The sequence below is a fragment of the Anabas testudineus genome, chromosome 9 (assembly GCF_900324465.2).
Source record: "Anabas testudineus chromosome 9, fAnaTes1.2, whole genome shotgun sequence".
NCBI lineage: Eukaryota > Metazoa > Chordata > Actinopteri > Anabantiformes > Anabantidae > Anabas > Anabas testudineus.
In genome coordinates, this window is record NC_046618.1 from 11,365,052 (window position 1) to 11,383,756 (window position 18,705).

The window sequence follows — 18,705 nt, forward strand, 5'->3', positions numbered from 1 at the left end:
CTGTGGCCAGTTTCACTGAGGGTGGAGCTTTACGAACATGTAGATGACACTCTGTAAGCCCTTCATGACACATTACTTCGACCAGAAGGGCTGCCACACAGGTTTGCGGTCAACAGTAGTACACCTTCTGTCGTGTGTGTGGGGGGGTTGGGGGGTTGTGGGGTGGGAGGGGGCTTCAGCTGAGTTGCATGTGACCTATCTGCATGAGTCCACTGAGTAGAGTACCTGATAGAGTTAGATAGAGGTGTCGTATAGAGCCTGTCTGGTATTGCTCAGTGTGTTTGTGTGTATGTGTGTGTAGGCCTTGATGTCCAAGAACAGGGTCTGTCGCTCACAGCACAAAACACACACACATGTACAAACGTGTCCACTTATATGTGCTTTTTGAAGGCACACGTCATGTCGAAGGTCAGGCCTTGTTCTGAAACACACAACACACTGAGTTTGGCAGGAAGACAGGTCAGTTGTCTGTGATGGTGGAAGCAGTCTGGATACAGGAATTCTCATGTTAAATCGAACATGGGCACGTGTCGTCTAAAATTTGTGTGTGTGGCACGGACAATGCCTCTGGAAGATTCAATACTCGTCTAACATGTAGGATTTGAAATAGGTTGCAGATACGTAGCAGTCCTTTATTTTTGCTTAAGAAGTAAATAAAACTCTATTTCCCAGCAGCCCTTTGTGTCCAGGCTGGGGAGCCACGCTAATGTCTCTCCAGGCCAATCGTTAAGACCGACTGGTTTGTTGAGAGCCATCCTTTAATTCCCTGTTTCCAGTGACACTCTGCTGGCAGCCCGAGCTAAAACATCTGTTTCTCTGTTCAACAAAGTCACTTTGGATCAAAGCATCTGCTAGTTAGAGGACAATATTTTGGGGGGATTTGGCAGCTTTGGCGCAGTTCTCTGAGTCTTAACAGCAATTATTTCCACATGACTTTCATCATTCTCCTTGGGTGGAGGGGGGGTTTAGTGAGGAAGAAAAGAGAAAAAGGGGGGGTGCAGGAGGGCGATGTGACGCTGCAAGCTGTGTTGCAGCTTTCCCAGTCATACAGCAGATGGCACTGAGGCACAGTTCTCAAGTTAACTCTGTGTGAATGTGTTAATGTATGTGGGTTGGTGGGGAGACAGTTGCAGTGTGGCAGCTCTAAAAACTGGAGAGATCAATTCAACCAAGGTTACCCCCACACCAGCCAATCAGAAGGCAAGATGAGGTAGTCCCTGCGCTGTCTTGAACTACAGGAGTGCCTGTGGTTGGTTGGAGTTCGATGCCTGCAAGATAAACACAGGGAAATAGCTGCCCTTTCTGAGCAAAATCGGAATCAGGGCAGTGCAGTGTTTGGGTTATGATGTGTGAAGGTGGAGTACTGTATAGCGGGCGGGTTTGGTATGGGTCAGTTGAGGGGGTGTCAGAGTGTAAATTATCATATGGCTCTGTCTGTGAAGATTAGGCAGCTGCGCCTCTAGCTGGCCTCCTCTATGAGCCGAGCCAGGGTGTCTCTGAGCTCCGTCAGCTCAAAGATCTTGCCGTCCAGCAGTTCCAGCAGTGTCCGCAGACTCTTTCTGAAGTTCTCTTGTTCCTCCTGGTTCTCCTCCAGCCGCTGCTCCGCACCTGCCAGTTGCTCCTCGAGCACCCGGCTGCGTAGTTCTGTCTCCTGGAGAAAATGAGAGACATAGTTGTTGGCATTTTAAGCTCTATGTTTTTGAGATTCGAGAATCAGCATTTGATGTATTTGACACAGGTATTCTGATGAAATGTTATGTATTTAATGTCACTGCCTTTTGCTTACCTCAAGTTTCTGAGTTAAGGTGTCTTTCTGCTCCATCAGGTCATTCATGTTTTCCAATTCTTCTTTTAACTTTTCCATTTCCTGAAACACATCAAAAAAAGATTAAAAAACCTGTGTAACAAAAACACATGATGCATCTACCTTTGGATTTCAATCTAGGCCACCCCCTTCACTCTCTCGCTGCCGTATACACACCTCCTCTTTATCCCGTAGTGTGTTCTCCAGTTCCTCGATGGTTTGGTTGAGTTCAGTTTTCTGGGATTTGATCACCGGGGTTTGGTTGCTCTGGCACTCAAGCTCCGTCACCTAAAAGGACAAGATGGTCATCATGATTCAGATTCAGGGAAAAGACCTGATCCCTATCAATCCCAGACAACCTGTTTTAACTCCACCCATACTTACACACAACTGTATTTTTCACATCCTGTCATCTTGACTCTATGCCATCCCTTCTAACGGGTCACTCCTATTTGATTTGATCAATTAATCACACATTAATACACAGTATTTTTGTTCCCCTTCCCTCACCCGTTTGTGTAGTCTCTCTGCCTCCTCCTGGTAGGCCGCCAGTTGTTGTTTCCACTGTTTGACGTTGGCTGTGGACTCCAGCAGAGCTGCCGTTAGCTTGGCATTGTTCCCTTTTAGTGCCTCCAGCTCAGCCTCCCAGTGTTTTGTCATGGCGGGGCTGCAGAACACAGGAACACGTCAGATCATCAGCATAAGATGAGAAGTGCTCATGTTTTCATGCTGGATGTAAGATGTGTATATCTGAAAAGTCTGATCTAAATATGCAACATCAAGTAAAGGTTTATTTTTAACACAAAAGTACCTGAACACAGTAAAATATAAGAGCCCGTATTGTTTGTAAGCATCCAGTCAACCAGCTTTCCATTAATCCATCCTCCCTTCATCCATGAACAGATTATATTTTGAGATAAGTGCTCCTGCACTGAACTCTGACAAGGGCTGCAGTGGGCACTCTGGCTGCAGATTGGCACTTGTTGGCCAGTAGCTGCAATGGCAACTGTCTGCCACATAAATTGTAATCTGAGATTATATCCCCAGCCTGGCTAGAGCATAATCTGGTTCAGCTACTCACAGGCAAAGTGATGAGACGAGAAATAAAGGGGACTAAACGGACTAAGAGTAATTTAATTTCATGATGGGAAGGAGCGTGTGGGAGAAAACTGTGGTGGAAAAAAAAACCCTTTTATCTGAACTGTGAGGTCAACATTTCAGAGTTAAAGTATAATAATAGATATAGAGATGAACTGAACGTTTTGGAGGGAAAATGCTTCTTCTTGTTAGATAGTGTATGAGTGATGCAGGCATTCGTTTAGGATTTACATAATGCCCACTCCGTCTCTCACATAACGTCTGACTTGGGTGGGAGAGTGTGTGAGAGACCTAAACGTTGTCGAGTACTAACATCGAGTCAAGTACCTTTGAAAAGGAACTCTTACTCCCACATACTTCACAGTAATTCCTCACAGCGTTGAAAACTCATACCCAAACACAAAAGGAAGCTTAGCTCGCTCAAGGAGTGATGAGGGTCTGGGTATGACCTATTACGATGGTGTTTTCAGTTTTGTTCCGCCTCCTCGCTGACACACACACACACACACACACACACTCATACTGTATATGTACAGTATATGCTCACACACTGCAGCAGTACTCCACAATGCAATAACACCCACTCTGTGAAGTGTAAAAGAGAGAAAGCCCAGATCTAATTCACTCAGGACTCCCACGGCGCCTTCAGTTCTTACACAACAGCCACCCCCTCTGTGAGTGCAAGTGTGTCTGCGTGTGTGACGCATAAGAGAGAGAGACGACACTTCATCCTACACATGCACATACTAACTGACACACAACCACACACACACACACACACACACACATACACACATGGAGCGATGCTGTCACCAAGGCGCGCAGCTCCGCCAATGTATAAACCCCACACACCAGCTCGGAGAGCAGGAGAGCAAGCGAGACGTCAAGATGTGAAAGTGGAGACGGACGGAGAAAGCAAGGGAGAATGACGGAGGGAGAATCAGAAGACAGAGAAGAGTGCACCGGCGTTCATCTTCATTAAATGACTGAGGCTGAAAGGCTTCAGGAGGACACCTGAGCGTGATTCTGGCTGAGGACAGCAGAGCTGAAGCTGTGTGAGACACATGGAGGGTAAGTTAGCTGCCGCTGTCTCACTGAACTATGATTGTCAACACAATCTGAATGTCTCATTGTGAGGAATTGATTATATTGCTGACTTGATTAAGTTATGATTCCACTACTAGTCGTTCAAGATCCAACTGACTGATGTAAACTGAAGAAGCAGTTCCTGTCTGTATGACTTTGAAATTGTTCAAGCTATTTTGTGCACTGTCTCTGAGTATGAATCACGTTTTTTTATATAAAATTGTATTTTGTACATAAGGGTGTTCTTTAACTTGTTTTCATGTGGGTCATTACAGGACACACAATATGAGCAGATTTTGGGGTGTCTGATATCTGAATGCTTGTTTTTTTGTCGATAACCTGTAACATTGCCAACACACCATGAATAAAACATCAACAATCTTTTTTGTGCTTTACTACATTTACACATGTGTGTGTCACGGACAGATCTACTCCTAGGCTCAATTAAGCTGCAGAGCACAAAGCTTGAACTTGTATGGCACACAAGGTTTCTCAACAGCCCTCTTGTGCTCCTGCCGTGTCCCGACCACTGTGCATTGTGAGGAAGGTCGGTCCTCCTCACAGAGCCCTTCAAGAAGCAGGGAGGCAGAGCAGTTGCCGTGGCAACACCGGAGTCACCCTGACGTATGACATCGGCACTGTATCCGTTCACACAAGCCTACCACAAACCCACCGACGGACGCCTACATCCACCAACACTAGAAGACCAGTCATACACAGCACAGCCAAGGTAGACCCAACGAAAGGTCTTACAACATTCAGAAAACCATTCAAAAAGCGTTCCACTGCAGGTCTGCCAAGCACGCCTACACCCTGCAATATAAAAAAAAAATCCTCTCACAGCCCTGCATACAGCTGTCTCTCATCTTTCTCTCTGTTCTTTTGCTCTCTGCACCCACACATACCCTCCTACACAGTCCCACTAAGCAGCAATGTGGGGTACATGCTAAGGAGATAAGTCATCACCTAATTCCAGACACACGGCAGAGAGAGAAACCAGGGGACGGATGCAAAAATCCAGCACCAAAGACCAACACCTGTGTCTTCAGGTGTGTATATGAAGTAGTATACGAGACACATTCAAAATCCACTACAAACACTTTTATTCTTTTGGCTATAAAATCATCTACACGCTGTTAAACAAATTGTCAGAATACATTTTAATAGCAGTTTGAGGCACATGAGAGGCTGATGGTGCTACTGTAAAAGGCGAAAGACGTGAGATGACACCCACAGTAGGTACTAAATTAAAGAAGAATGAATCATAGAGATAAAAGACACAAAAAAGAGCGTTATGTGGTAAAATATCTGGATGGTCCTTGTATCTACCCTCTCTCCATATGCCTAAGAAAACACGAGACGGAGGTTGGCTTGTTAGGTCCACGCTTGCAATCACGAATGCAGAGAGGCGACCCCGTCTCCCACGCATGCAGCATTAATAGACACATCAGCAGCAAGGCTGCAGCAGGCAGTGGGTGTCCTCTCTACATCCCGCTTCCACTGCACAGCTCTGTGTACCTAACAGAGTTCATAATGTGCAGCAGTAGGGATTTCTAAGCATTTACACTGGAGCGTGCCACAGCCTTTTCAGACTTTAATGCATTAATAAAAACCTCTACATGTCTCTAAAATGATCTTAATTTAAAAAGATTACACTCAAACACCAATAGGTAACCAAAGAAGAATGATAATACATTAAGAAATTTATTGATGTCTTTAATTAGTAAGTATTGCAGCTACAGAAATAATGAAAATGTCACAAATTACAGAGATTTCACAAATGAAGAAGACCTGTGTGTACAGTCACCTACAAGTGGCAGTGGATAGGACAGCACATTTCCTTTCGTAGGAAAAAAACACTTCACTCGCTCAAATGACCGTTGTCAATACCCTCCTGTTCACTTTATTTATTGTAACAAGTGTGTGTGCAGTCGGTGGATGTTCAGGTATCAGTGACTCATTACAGACTTTGCACAATGCACCTCTCTTTCTGTCGTTTTCACACTTCACCAGATTCTGACACACACACTCTCCATGTGTCTGTCTGTCTTGCTCTTTCTCTGCCTCCCACTACCTACAGCATGTTATATAAGACTTATATAAACGCTTCTTTGACACCTTTTTTGTGATGAACCTCGCAGCCACACCTCTTAGCAAGCCATTATACACAGCAAACATATTTACAGGGAACTTTAACCTCTTTATCTTACATAACACACACTAAATAAACCCTAGCACCAACAATCACAAGGGATATGAATTAGCAATTTCAATATTTAGTTTGGTAACAGGGCACAAAGACAGCAGGAATAAATACAACAGTAGAGGTGCATGCATAGACGTGGCACCAGTATATCCTCTGGAATGCAACATAAAAGTCATAAAAGTTTAATTTGCATTTGGGAGATATTGCATTGAAATATGCAAACATAAAACTATAAATATATGTGTTTCCTTACCAAACATGCTCAGATTGAACACAACAAATAAATTAAATAATTCCTCATTCCTGAGAAACATTAATAGTTACATCTGTTGCTGGTCCATGTGGAGTGGAGTGTGTGAATGTCACAGATATAATTCAAGGAACAGTCCTGTAATTTCATTGCTCCTCACTGGAGTTTTAGTACGCTTTGTAAAGCCTATGTTTGGTAATGCTTGTGCCTGAACAGTTTTTTTTTTGCGTAGTTATAGTGTTGCAGTAGTCAGGACTTGTAATGGCATTCCTATTAGAAAGAGCAGACCCGACAAGTCTTAAACTGCTCCCTAGAGAGGAAAAACACGAGAGAGCAGCGGTGAATAGAGGGAGCTTACTACTATGCTGACATGCAACATAGATGGATGGACGCAGGCGAAAAATCATAGGTAAAGAAAGGTTTTTACATTTGTGTCTCAGACAATTAGCAATTAGTAAACTAATAGCCAGTATAGGTTGTGTGTTATTTTACAGTATGTAAAGTCTGTGAGAGTGAGTGTATATGGTCAAAATAACATCTGTACTGGAGTAACAGTAAACACATCACAATGTGGGATGTACCTGTGTGCAAAGGCCAGTGCGTTCTGCGCCGGCTCTGGACGGGTGTCTGAGTTCGGAGTCGTGTCACAGATTTCATCTGTGCCATTGATATTTTCCATAGGAGGAGTCACTGGGGTCAAAGGTGATGAGAGCTCACCTGCTGGGGACTCCTAAATGGGAAACACAATATTATTCAGCTACACATCAAACAATCAAATAATAAAATCAACACTTTAAAAGCTAAATATTATATATCTGTGATATTCCCATATCAATGAAATAGTACCTGAATAATATTCAAATGTCAGCCAGACAGTCATTTTACATTTACTAAATTTTGCTTTTTAGCTCTGGATGGTTTGTGGCTGCGTTCACTAAAAACAACTGCCTCACACAAACAGAAACATTGTGCATTTACTGTAAGATTAGCAAAAGCAATGATGTGTTTAGATGAAATTGAAGAAGAACTGCATGAGCAAAGACGGACAGCAAGGCTGAAGTAAAAAAGAAGAAAAGGGCACCACGGTTAGACTGTAAGTCACAACTGTCTGAATGACCGATGGACCTGTTGGTTATTATTTAAATTGATAAATAAATTGATTGATAGGATATAAAATAGTTGACGTGAAATGTTGTGGAGGTGTGTGGTGCTGATAGATAGGCTGCTGTGGAAACATATTTAATGTCATAATAAGTGTCTTCTACTTCATCTGACAGTACTTGTTTAAGATATTTATATAGCAACGTGTAAGCACTGTAAGCAGTTTAGCTTGACATGGGTTGGTAAAGTTAGGAACCATATTATCCTTTTGTCTTTTTATGCTATTAAAAAAAAGGAAAGATGGATGTGTGTGTGTGTGTGTGTGTGTGTGTGTGTGTTTGGGGGTGCTGTCTCTCACACTGATAAAGCTTATTGCTGTACTACTACATTTTAGTGAGCAGTTCCACATGCCTATAGGCTAATAAATATCTCACTGTAGCACTGGGGAATTGCAGAATTACAGATTAATTCTTATCTTTATATCCCAAACAACCACAGGATTATACAAGGGACAAATAATTTAGCTGCTGAACATACATAAAACAAAGCGATTAAGGCTCACAATACAGCAGCACAGTGATGTTGCCTGTATGTCTCTTATAGATAAGAGGCTGTCACAGATAAGAGGAATCATTACAGCTGGCATCACATTTTACTCGTCACAATCATTCGAACACTATTTAATATCTGCTCTTGATGCAAAGACATGTCTTTTTGGACCAATGTGTACATTAGGATTTAGTGCTGTAGTGTTCTGGTTTTAAAGTTTATAGAGAGGAAAGAGAAGAGAGGGTCTGGAAGTTAGAGAGAAACCAAACGGGCATGTGGTGGAAACACTTTCTCTTTAGAGCTTCAGTACACGATAGCAGGTTTGTAGCAGGAAAGCTGCCGCTTTTACAGTTACAGCAATCACACCACCACTAGTGTGGTGGTGGCTAGTTCACATGCAGCCTTCAACCCCCGACGAGAGAGAAGCTGTCCACTTGGCTTCATTAAAAGGCGTCCTCCCGTGGGAAGCACACGGTACTGTAGCATTGCAATCCATGTTGGCTGCAACATTAATAGTACAAGTAATAGACCGTAGCTCAGCGAGGGGGGCCTACCACAGCCTCCATAATGAACAGACGAGAACATGAAGCCCGTTAACAGCCTTTAGATTAAAGAACAAATTTCTCTGGGGATTTTCATCTGAAACAAGCCAATTTTCTCTCAGACACAGTTACACATGCCCTAAAACACTCTGTTATTAGATACTGTAACTCACACAAACAAAATACCTAGCATACAGGCTAATTATGGTCCCTTAAATTATGAGTCCATGGACAGATGTCTCTTTTTACTTTCGATGCATACAGAGAAAATGTATATGGGTGCACACGATGTCAGGGCTAACTTACAATTTTAGAGTTCTTGTATTTTATTTGTGTATTTGTATTTATTGGTTTTTATACATGTCAAAAGAAAATATTGTGCTTCTTTGTCACATTTTTTGACAGATATAAAACATAGGATTTTTATTAATTATGGGGTATGTTGATATGATTGTGTTTTGGTCTTTTTAAAATATAGTAATTCAATCTATTTTGTATTAGGAATGGACTGACAAAACGGGGTAACAGGGGGTTCTATACATACCTGAGAAGGAGATGTGGCCATGTCCATCTTTTCTTGACTCTTCTCTTTTGCAAGTCGCGCTGCTTCTTTATACTCCGCAAACTTCTCTGCAAACTGGAGACAAAGGACAGACATAAGTATGGCCTATAATTCATACAATACTGCGGTTTAATGTGTTCAGTCAAGCATTTGTGCATGGGCACACACAGATCAGTGTGTAATAGGTCAACTGTGAAGCCAGGGGAATGGGAGAAACTGTTGCCAATAACGACTCACTTGAACTCGGAAAAGAAGGCACTTAACCATAGTGCCTCAACAGAAACATGAGCTAACTGGGTTACTGTTCCTAACCTTTATCCTATCCTTTATTACAGACACACACACACACACACACACACAGCAAAGCACACTGTGTAATTGTATTTTCCATGTAGAGTTTTTACGTCTTTAATCAGACGTGCTTGATTATTATTGGCTGAAGCTGATCTTTAGTTATTTTCGTCTTGTGCAAAGATACACCCAGTGAGCCTGCAGTGGTAAGGTGAGCTCAGCTGAGGGCCTTCGAGCAAAAATATAAACACTCACATATGCATAAGCACAGATCCCTGTTTTCCCTTTAGGGTGTGGTTCAACACCAACACTACACCCACAGTTTCACAGAGTAATTTGGTATATAGAGCGCTGCAGAGGGCTGAGTGGTGAGGAAATCAAATAGTCCTGCTGGAGCCAGTCTTGTGTCTGACATTAGTGGAGTTGCAATGAGTAACTCAATATCATTTCACTTCAGTGCAATATAATAGTTCTGGTATAGTGATCTAAATGCAGTAGAATCTGATTATTTCAACCTTAAACTGGGAAAAAAAACTTCAAAATGGACAGAAGGTGCATACTGATACACCTCAGAAACAGTTCCTGTTAACTGTGTAATTACCACAGTAAATCAGTTCGAATAAAGCAGCTGCGAAAATGGAAGAGGGCTCTGTACAGCATTATTTAGTATTATGTTTTCATAAATCTGAAGAGCCTTGGACAAACAGGTTTTTACAAAAGCATCAAAGGCTCAGAGAGCCTCAGTTTGGTCTCTCATTAAAGTCATGTCCAAAAACCAAACCAAAACTGAGATGACCCCAGTGACACATTTTTGCTGACTTCACAGAACCACAGAACATATTAATTTAATTATTAAGACGTTTTTCAATATGTAAAATATTTGTGCTGAAGATATCGTCCTGAATTAAACAGAAATAAGAACGAGTTTTAAATCTGTATGTATGTGGGAGTGTATATGTAGATTTGTGTCTGTGTTTTTTTAGAGGAGAATATGTGGAAAACTTATGATGCACTAGAAGGTTAAAAACGTTGACCTTATTTTAAAATATTTACCAAACCCAAAGGCCTTGAAACTTACTTTATATGTTGTTGCTAATTGTTGCAAACAAACAAAACCTTCAACAACAAAATGACTGGAAAAGTGGAGCTGTGTTTATGTGTGAGTGTGTGTGTTGTTCTGACAGTGGGGTCCTGTGAGTCCCCCCAGTTCATGACAGAGCTTAATCATACTGCAGAGGAGAAAGAAACACCACCTACTCAACTGCACATAAGCGCATGCTCACTCGAGTGAACCCACACATCTACATAACTCTCATATTGGATACACAAAGGGAAAAAGCCTCATTAGGACTAGTTGAGAAAAACTCACTCTGTTATTGATGCTTAAAATTTAGTATATGAGATTTGAATGTTTGGTGTGTGTGTGTGTGTGTGTGTGTTTGTGTGTGGTTGGGGATGGTACCTTGGCTAGATGATGCTCAGTGGAGAATCCCAGGCCATAGACAGTGTTAGCTCGACTGTCCGCCCACTGGCCAAACTTCTGTGAGGTCTTAGTGAACGTCATGTTTGGACTGATGGTGCTGTTGATTATTGCCTGCAAAACAGAAGCAAACCACTTAATCTTTTAATGTAATAATTTTATCACTGCAGTGTGTGTGTGTGTGTGTGTGTGTGTGTGTGTGTGTGTGTGTGTGTGTGTGTGTGTGTGTGTGTGTGTGTGTGTGTGTGTGTGTGTGTGAAACAAAGATGATCAGATGAAGAAGCAGAAACAATTTAAAGCAGAGTATGAGCTTTTGGGATGCTGAAATAAAGATTATTAGCACAACAAATCAGATAACTAAACAGCTAACTTAACTTTTGTTATCAGACTGAGTGCGTAAACAACTGAATATTTCATCAGTCAGTCGAAGCGGAAATGGGAAAGTAGAGGTAAATTCAGGTGTTTGCTAAAATGTTTTGCTGATTTTATCTGTTTTGTATAATTATCAGCTGAATATAGTTGCATTCTACACTTTTGCATGGGCACAACATCGTCTCTGGAGAAATATCCTGGGACTTGTGGGTAATTGTGATGAGAATTTTACACAAAACACACACCGAGAAAGTGGATGAAGGTTTAAATACCGAGAAAGTGAGCTTCATCATTTCCCCATCACCGCGAGCACAGTTGGTTTATTTTGAGTCACTCCCACAAACACCATTCGCTTGTGGTAAATGCTACAAAAGTGCCACAAATGCCGTAATGACTCCTGTTTGTGTGACATTTGTTGTTATTGTGAAATCAACTATCTAATGGCTCACTCATATCCCATCACTCTGAGACTCTGATCATTCACCTGGCTTTACACTTTGATGTCTTTGCCACTCTGGTTCTTTCTTCTACCTTTCATTCTTCTCACTCTGTCATCTGGTTCTCTCATTTAACTCTCACCCCTCCTCCCTCTGTGGCCGTCAGTGAGTGAGTGAATGAGTGTGACTGATACGTCCCTATAAAGGACTCTTCTTAACCTTCAGTCAGTGCCAGTTTTTACCTCGATCACACCACGGCCAGCAGAAATATCCCTCCTGGATATCTAACGCCCTGAGACATAAAGTGTAGACCACACAGACACACACACATACACTCAAAAGCCCAGTAGTTGCATGCATAGACGTGATGAAACCCAAGCTGTTGGTCTTGCGACAGGCTGCAACGCTGGGGTCTTTTAAGATGTGTTTGCGCATTAGATTCCGGTGCAGAGCTTATTAACACCGTCAACACTCAGTAGATCAAAGTGCCACTAAAATGGTGCGTGGGGACGTGATTACTGAAACATCTGCAATATCTCAACAAAAGCAGAAATTTAAAATATCATAATGAAACCTGTGTGACAACGTTTGTGTAGGGTTTACAGTCACAGGAACTATTAGAAACCACCGCTCACCTTGGTACCATCCAGGCTGATGATGCGGTAGACATTGCGTGTGCTGTCATAGAAGTAGGAGACGGTGACGGCATGCTTGCTGGTGGGCAGCCAGTTCTTCTTGGTGTTGGGGTCGATCTGGAAGACGTGGGCCCGCGTGCTGTAGATGGGCTGCTCCCTGAAGGGAACGAAGAAGAAGTGGTGAACCTCTTTGTGCCGCAACACCAACGTCTCACCAAAACCACTGCCAGCACAGAAACCCCTGTCAACGGGGGAGTCAGATCGCCCTGGCAACCAAATTACCAACTCGCCATCCTCCATAGTTGCACCACACAACAAGAGCTATCAAAGGACCTCTACATGTACTCACTCTCTTGTATAACATGGATGACGAGCTAACTGAGCCAAACTACATACAGCAAAGTTGCCACCTAGACCTGTCAGTCTTCTGCTTCTCTACTCTACACCGTAAATACATTCAGCTAACCCACAGAAACCCTACATATCTTTCTCTGTGTGTAGGGAAGCACCGTCTCTCCGTTCTCTGGTATCGGAATGCCTGCAGCACAGAGCGAGGGTCACACAGGAGAGCATGGGGGGAGGAAGGAGAGGGTTTAAGGCTAAATATAGACAGTAGGCCATGGTTAACTACCATAGATACACCCCACAGAGTTGCAGCTTCCACATATGCACATACACAGTGCATAAACATACACAGATTGACACAAACATGATGGAATTGAAAATCTGTTTTAAATGTAAATGTGGTTTTATGTCTATATAGCTCAAATCTGTATATGATGAAAACTCCACCATGAGTCCAGTGAGATGACTTAATTCCTTGGTGACCTCGGTGTGACACTCCGATATTTAAGTTCTATTAGCGTCATCTTTGTCTTTTGACCAACCGTCCACCCGTCACTCATGCGCCACTTTCACCCCTCACCCCCTCAGTTTGCTCTTACAACACCCCCATACATCCCAGCATTATTAGGGCTTCTTGGGTAATATCTACAGTCTGTACACACACACACTCAAAGCACAGGGTGCAGAGGGAGATATTCTGGGCTGGCAGTGCTGGCAGAGCAGCAGATAGAGAAGTGCTTACACTGCACTGAGGGGGTGATGGGGGGGACATCAAAGGCTTTGCTGTATATATGAATATTAAAATTCAGCAGCAGCACCCCTCCTGCGTGTGATTAGCCTAGACTGGGAAAGAAAGAAAAACAGGGAGACTGGAAGAGACGGAGAAAGGGAAGTTCGGAGAAGGATGGGGAATGTGGGGAGTATGGGAAGTCAGAGTGAATCTGGGATGATTAATGCCGCTCCACAAAGCTGCTTGTGGAGTGCTGTGTGCGAATTATCATAATCATCGACAGCAGTGTAAGTGGCGGAACTGTGAGTCATTTTAACTCTCTCCCGGCACACATCACACAACAACGGCCTGTTCGTATGATCTGTGCAAGAGCTGCTTGGTAACTGGCATCATTTTTCATTGCATAATTTGATGGCGCCGTGGCAAAATTTGCACTTCTTCTTCCTTGATTGTATGTGTACCAAACACAGCAGTGTTCTTGAGCTTTGATTTCTACATGAACGCCTGTGCCAAGGAGCTTTGTTCCAAAATGACACCCACCAGTTGTCAAAAAAAGCAGTACCTACTCCTACAAGTGAACTTCAGCACAATAAATAATGGAATGTGATTTAACTTAAATGCTGCTTTCTTCCTGAATATTAATTCACTATATATTTTCCTTCATTAAAAAGGGGGGGGGGGGGGTAGTTTTCAGTGGGATATTAATAAGTGGCAAATGAGAAAGTGTGGAGGGGGGAAGAGGAGGAGGAGCTGTTTAGCATGCAGAGTATACTGAATGACACAAGGGCAGGTGATGGAACGTGAATGTTAAAACAGACAGGAGACAGGCGGTGTGGCAGAGGGAGCGCGAGTGATGAAGTGGGAGGAGAAGGGAGAGATGAGGGGAACGTGGAGGAGGTGATGGATGGAGGAGAGGATAGAGAGCTGATGAATCCACCCATCTTCTACGAAAAGAAGATGGAGAGAGTGGGAAGCTCTGAACTGCTAACACAGTGTGGTGTAAACAATTACAGGAGCTGCGGCTGTGTGCTGAACTTTCATGATAGTTTTTATAGGAAAACCACGTTAAGGTCTAACACACCATCAAACAGCTACATGAGGGCATTGTGGGTCCGAGACATGTGAGCATAATAATGCATGGGTGGTGTAGAGTCATGTTAAGAAAAGCAATATGCCTTTTGAAAATGTATTATGGGAAACTCAATATTGAATTAATGTTGCTGTTAATTTGAATTTTGTGGTTGTAAAATGTTCCTGTCACTGTGGCAAACAGCTCGTCATGGAAGTTCATCTGTGGAGCAAAACTATTTTGTATTGGCTTCTCAAGATTCATTATTTTCATTAAATTACAGTAATTACTTGAAGTGGTAAAGAGTACTCCAGGTGAACTGATATACATGTAGAGACAGACTCACTGTTTGAGCTGCGTTGTGAATTAAAGGGTCAAGCGTCTGAGGCTTGAAGCACAGAGGAGAGTCACAGTGAACTAAGGCTGCATTTTATTTTCTACATATGTGTGTCTCCTTTAACTATAAAGCTGCCTGTCTTTCTGCAAACACTGACAGTGAACCAGCAGCATAATGAAACGGTCCAACCGTGTAGATCTCACTTTCCTTTGCCACCTCCGCCTCCAGCTCTCCTCGCTCCAGAAGTTGTCTAGTTTCCAGAGTTTTTCATTAATTCAACAGAGTGGGGCTTGAAGTCGAGTAGATTTTATTTAAGCTACTAAGAAACCATTAAATGAGAGAGCTCCCTGTTGCTCCATCTACTGGGAACAACTTGGATGACCTGAGATGTACCTGCCAGTAAACACATACTCGCTCTCCGTCTTAACACCTGCACAAACGACCAAAGACAAAGGCAGAGGGAGAGAAACTGAGTTTGTTTGTGCACTGACAACGTTTGCCCAAGGAAGTGAGAGCGCCACAGAGAGAGTGTTGATAGCATCTCCACTTCTCATCCAATGCTAATGTTTTCCTCTCCGCTGTTACCATTAGCGCCGTAAGAGGCTTGGTATTGAGCCATGAGGCCGGAAGTGAAATATGACTCTATCTATCGGTGTCATTACAGCTAGACGGGCAGCCAGACAAAAGATCTACCTGTGTGCGTTTTCATCTCATCTGCACCTGCACGTTTTCAGACTTTAATACACACACAGGATGTAGCACACTGCTCCGAAACACACGTTGGAGTTTATTCCATGATGGATCAATTGAGTCATTGAGTCAGTTGCATAACAGTAACTTAGTCACCAGTATGGCAGAGCCCAGTGGAGAGCTGAAGCTGAGTGGGAGACCGCTGAATGATGGGCTGCCCACACCGTAGGAGGGCAGAGTGGGCGTCTGGGAAGCCTCCGGTGTATTGTAAATAGTTAATGCAGGAGTTTTGGCTGATGCCTTAAAATCACACCATGTCTGTGCCATATTGTTAACCTCCTGCTGTGCAATTAATCACAATGAACTGCGGGAGACAGCTGTTAATGAACGGCAGGCTTGGTGGGGGAAATGGACCGCTGAGCTCAGGGTTAAAGAACATGCAAATGAGCAGTGCGCACTAGGCGGATATTTCACTGATGGGTGCCTGGTGTTGAGGATGGTCGCTCACACTTTACTACCACAGAGACAGAGAGCCACTGTAGTTATTGCCAGTATTACACCGTCCCCAAACCTTCTCTAGACCATCAGGACCTGGAACGGGATGTGCAGTAAAACAGAACACGTGTCTCTCTGTTTAAGAATAATATAGAAGATCTGCTGGCATCTTCTTTCAGAATTACATAACCATCTATCATGTAGGTGCAATTTAAACAGAGGGACACTGAGACATAGAAAAAACAACCTCATTCACTTTCTTATTGTTCCAGTGGATTCAGGGAATAACGTCCTTTGTTTCATTTTGGTGAGCACACCCAATAATCCCTATAGATCTAGGACCCTCTGGCACTCCCGCTTTGGGAGCCACTGTAGTTTAACCCCTTATTTTGATCCTAAAAGTTTGATGATGGGGCAACTTCTGCACAGGCATTTGTATGTCAACATCAAAAAAGGGGCATAATCTGAGGAGAAAGACTTGAGGTTCATCACTACATGGCCAAGAATTTGTTGTCTTAGTGCAGTAAAGCAAGGCCAGAAATCCCTAATCAACCACATATGTCAGACACACTAATTCACCTATGCAACGGCCATCACCGACATGTAGGACTGATGGATACATTTTTACGCATATGCCTTGGTTATTGTTTGGTGTGGTTCCCATCACAGGGAAGTTCATACCCTCAGAGGCAGCCACAGCTAATATCAATACAGAGGGGAGAGAAAGCGAACTCAATCTGACTGTAGGATAATAATCACACTTACCCCATTGTTGTGGTTGAAATGAAAGGCGACACCTGACCACTGATCCTTTTCGCTGGCAATAAACACGAATCTCTGTGCTGCGTATGAAGGTCTTCTCTCTACACGTCAGCCTCTCCTGTATCACCGTCGGTGCGTCTGCAGGAATTTGATGACAACTGCTCCATCCCCCCCCTCCGCTGTCACCGCAAGAGCTCACGCATACATGTCGCTGTACACATGGCACGGATGGCAGATCTTCTTCACCACTGGCGCTGAGCGTTTGGTGCTGAAGCTGCAGCGGCCGTAGCAGCGCCGGGAGAGATCCAGCGCAGAGTCCGGTGGAGGCTCGACAGGCTCCCTGCTGCTGTCGCGTAAATTACAGATCCTTGCTGGAAGGGTGGAGAAGCCTCGCTGCCTGAAGTGAGAAAGACAACCCTCATTTAGCCAGTAGATAACGCACAGCATCACACTGTCCGCCCGCGTCTCTCTCTCCCCCCCTCACTCTCTCTCTCTCTCTCTCTCTCTCATTACCACCGGCTCACAGGCTACACCCCCACTCTCGCCCGGACTACAGCTATTTCACAGCTTGTGCATTTCTATAATACAGCCGATTTCTAATGAGCCACTTGAACTTAACCTAAAATGATCTCTTGCGCTCCGGCGACGTCGTTTTTTCCCCTGTCTGCCTTCTTTACATTGATTCATGTGATAAAATCCCGCTCACCTTATCAATTCTGATTTGCATGTGGAATAAAATATCCTGCAGTTTCTATGATGTAGCTACAGTGTATGTGCGCTTTATTGATCTAAGCCTATCACAGATGCTTAGGCACACCCCGCCCCGCAGACCGCTCCACATCTGACTGATGCATCGGTTTCCCTCCTACTCGGATCACTGTCGGTATTGAACTGCCTACGTCACGACACCGGCCTCCGCAGTGACGTCACTCGGGACTCAAGGGACCGATGCCATTTGAAGCCTTGTTGATTTATGATTATTGGGAAGTAGCCTACTCACCAAGACCTTAAAGAAAATGCTGTTACTGTTATATACTGTTATTAATATACTGTAAAGGGTGTGATAAATTACTCAGTTGATGATGCTTCATGATAATAAATTATTTGTCTCTCATAGCTTGCAAAATATAGGTTATAAGTGTAGGTTACTCTGCCCTATTTTAAAATGACTGAATTGTAAATATCGTTAACATTTGCTATTGTACATGTGCCTACATGTGTTTTAATATGTTTTGTCAGCAAACAACAATGTCAATATAAATATCAAAAATGGAACAACTGTAAATAATAATGTTGGACACAAGTATTGTACTGTAGCTTGTTTTTTTCTCGGTTACATAATTCACAAAACTACAACAGTAACAGTAACATAAAAATCAATTTAAAAATGTAATGTTTTTTGGCACATAATCAATCAACAAATATCTGTGAAGTTTAGTGTCCACTTACAGTGATGACTGTCAGTCTCATTGTTTTTTTTCTATTGATATCTTATGGCAGAAATACACTGGATATGGATATGATAGGCTTTTGCAGGAAAAGCTCCAGCCTAATAAGCATCCAATCATGTGTTTGTGACACTGACAAGATTGTTTTAGATTGAATTTGCATGTTTGAGTCCTCAGCTGTACAGTAAAGATATACTGAAGTGAAGAGCATGTAAAGATAAGACCGTGAAGCTTCTCAACAGACAATGAATAATGGACAGTGGACGTCACAGCAGTCAAGGTGATTTTACTGGTATCTGTGTGTGTTATCTTATTCACAGATGTAAGCCCAAATTCAAATTAAACTTATTTGGGTATAGAGTCACTTACAGTCTCAACAACAAATTAAACAGCACACACAGTCACGAAGATACCAT

General features: G+C 43.0%; 1 protein-coding gene across 2 annotated transcripts; it reads right to left on the minus strand.

Moving 5' to 3' along the window:
* Nucleotides 1-146: 146 nt before the first annotated feature.
* On the minus strand, nt 147-17,252 carry homer1b (homer scaffold protein 1b). 2 transcript variants are annotated; one of them, XM_026342407.1, is made up of 9 exons: nt 16,845-17,252; nt 12,414-12,570; nt 10,952-11,083; nt 9,181-9,273; nt 7,026-7,174; nt 2,315-2,471; nt 1,982-2,092; nt 1,787-1,867; nt 147-1,651 (listed from the first exon to the last, which is right to left on the minus strand). In XM_026342407.1, exons 1-9 carry the CDS (start codon nt 16,847-16,849, stop codon nt 1,460-1,462), a joined length of 1,077 nt encoding a protein of 358 aa, XP_026198192.1. In that variant the 5' UTR covers nt 16,850-17,252; the 3' UTR covers nt 147-1,459. The 2 variants fall into 2 exon arrangements, with proteins under 2 accessions (XP_026198192.1, XP_026198191.1); XM_026342406.1 differs by lacking the exon at nt 16,845-17,252 and having other exon boundaries at nt 12,414-12,713.
* Between the last annotated feature and the right edge of the window lie 1,453 nt (nt 17,253-18,705).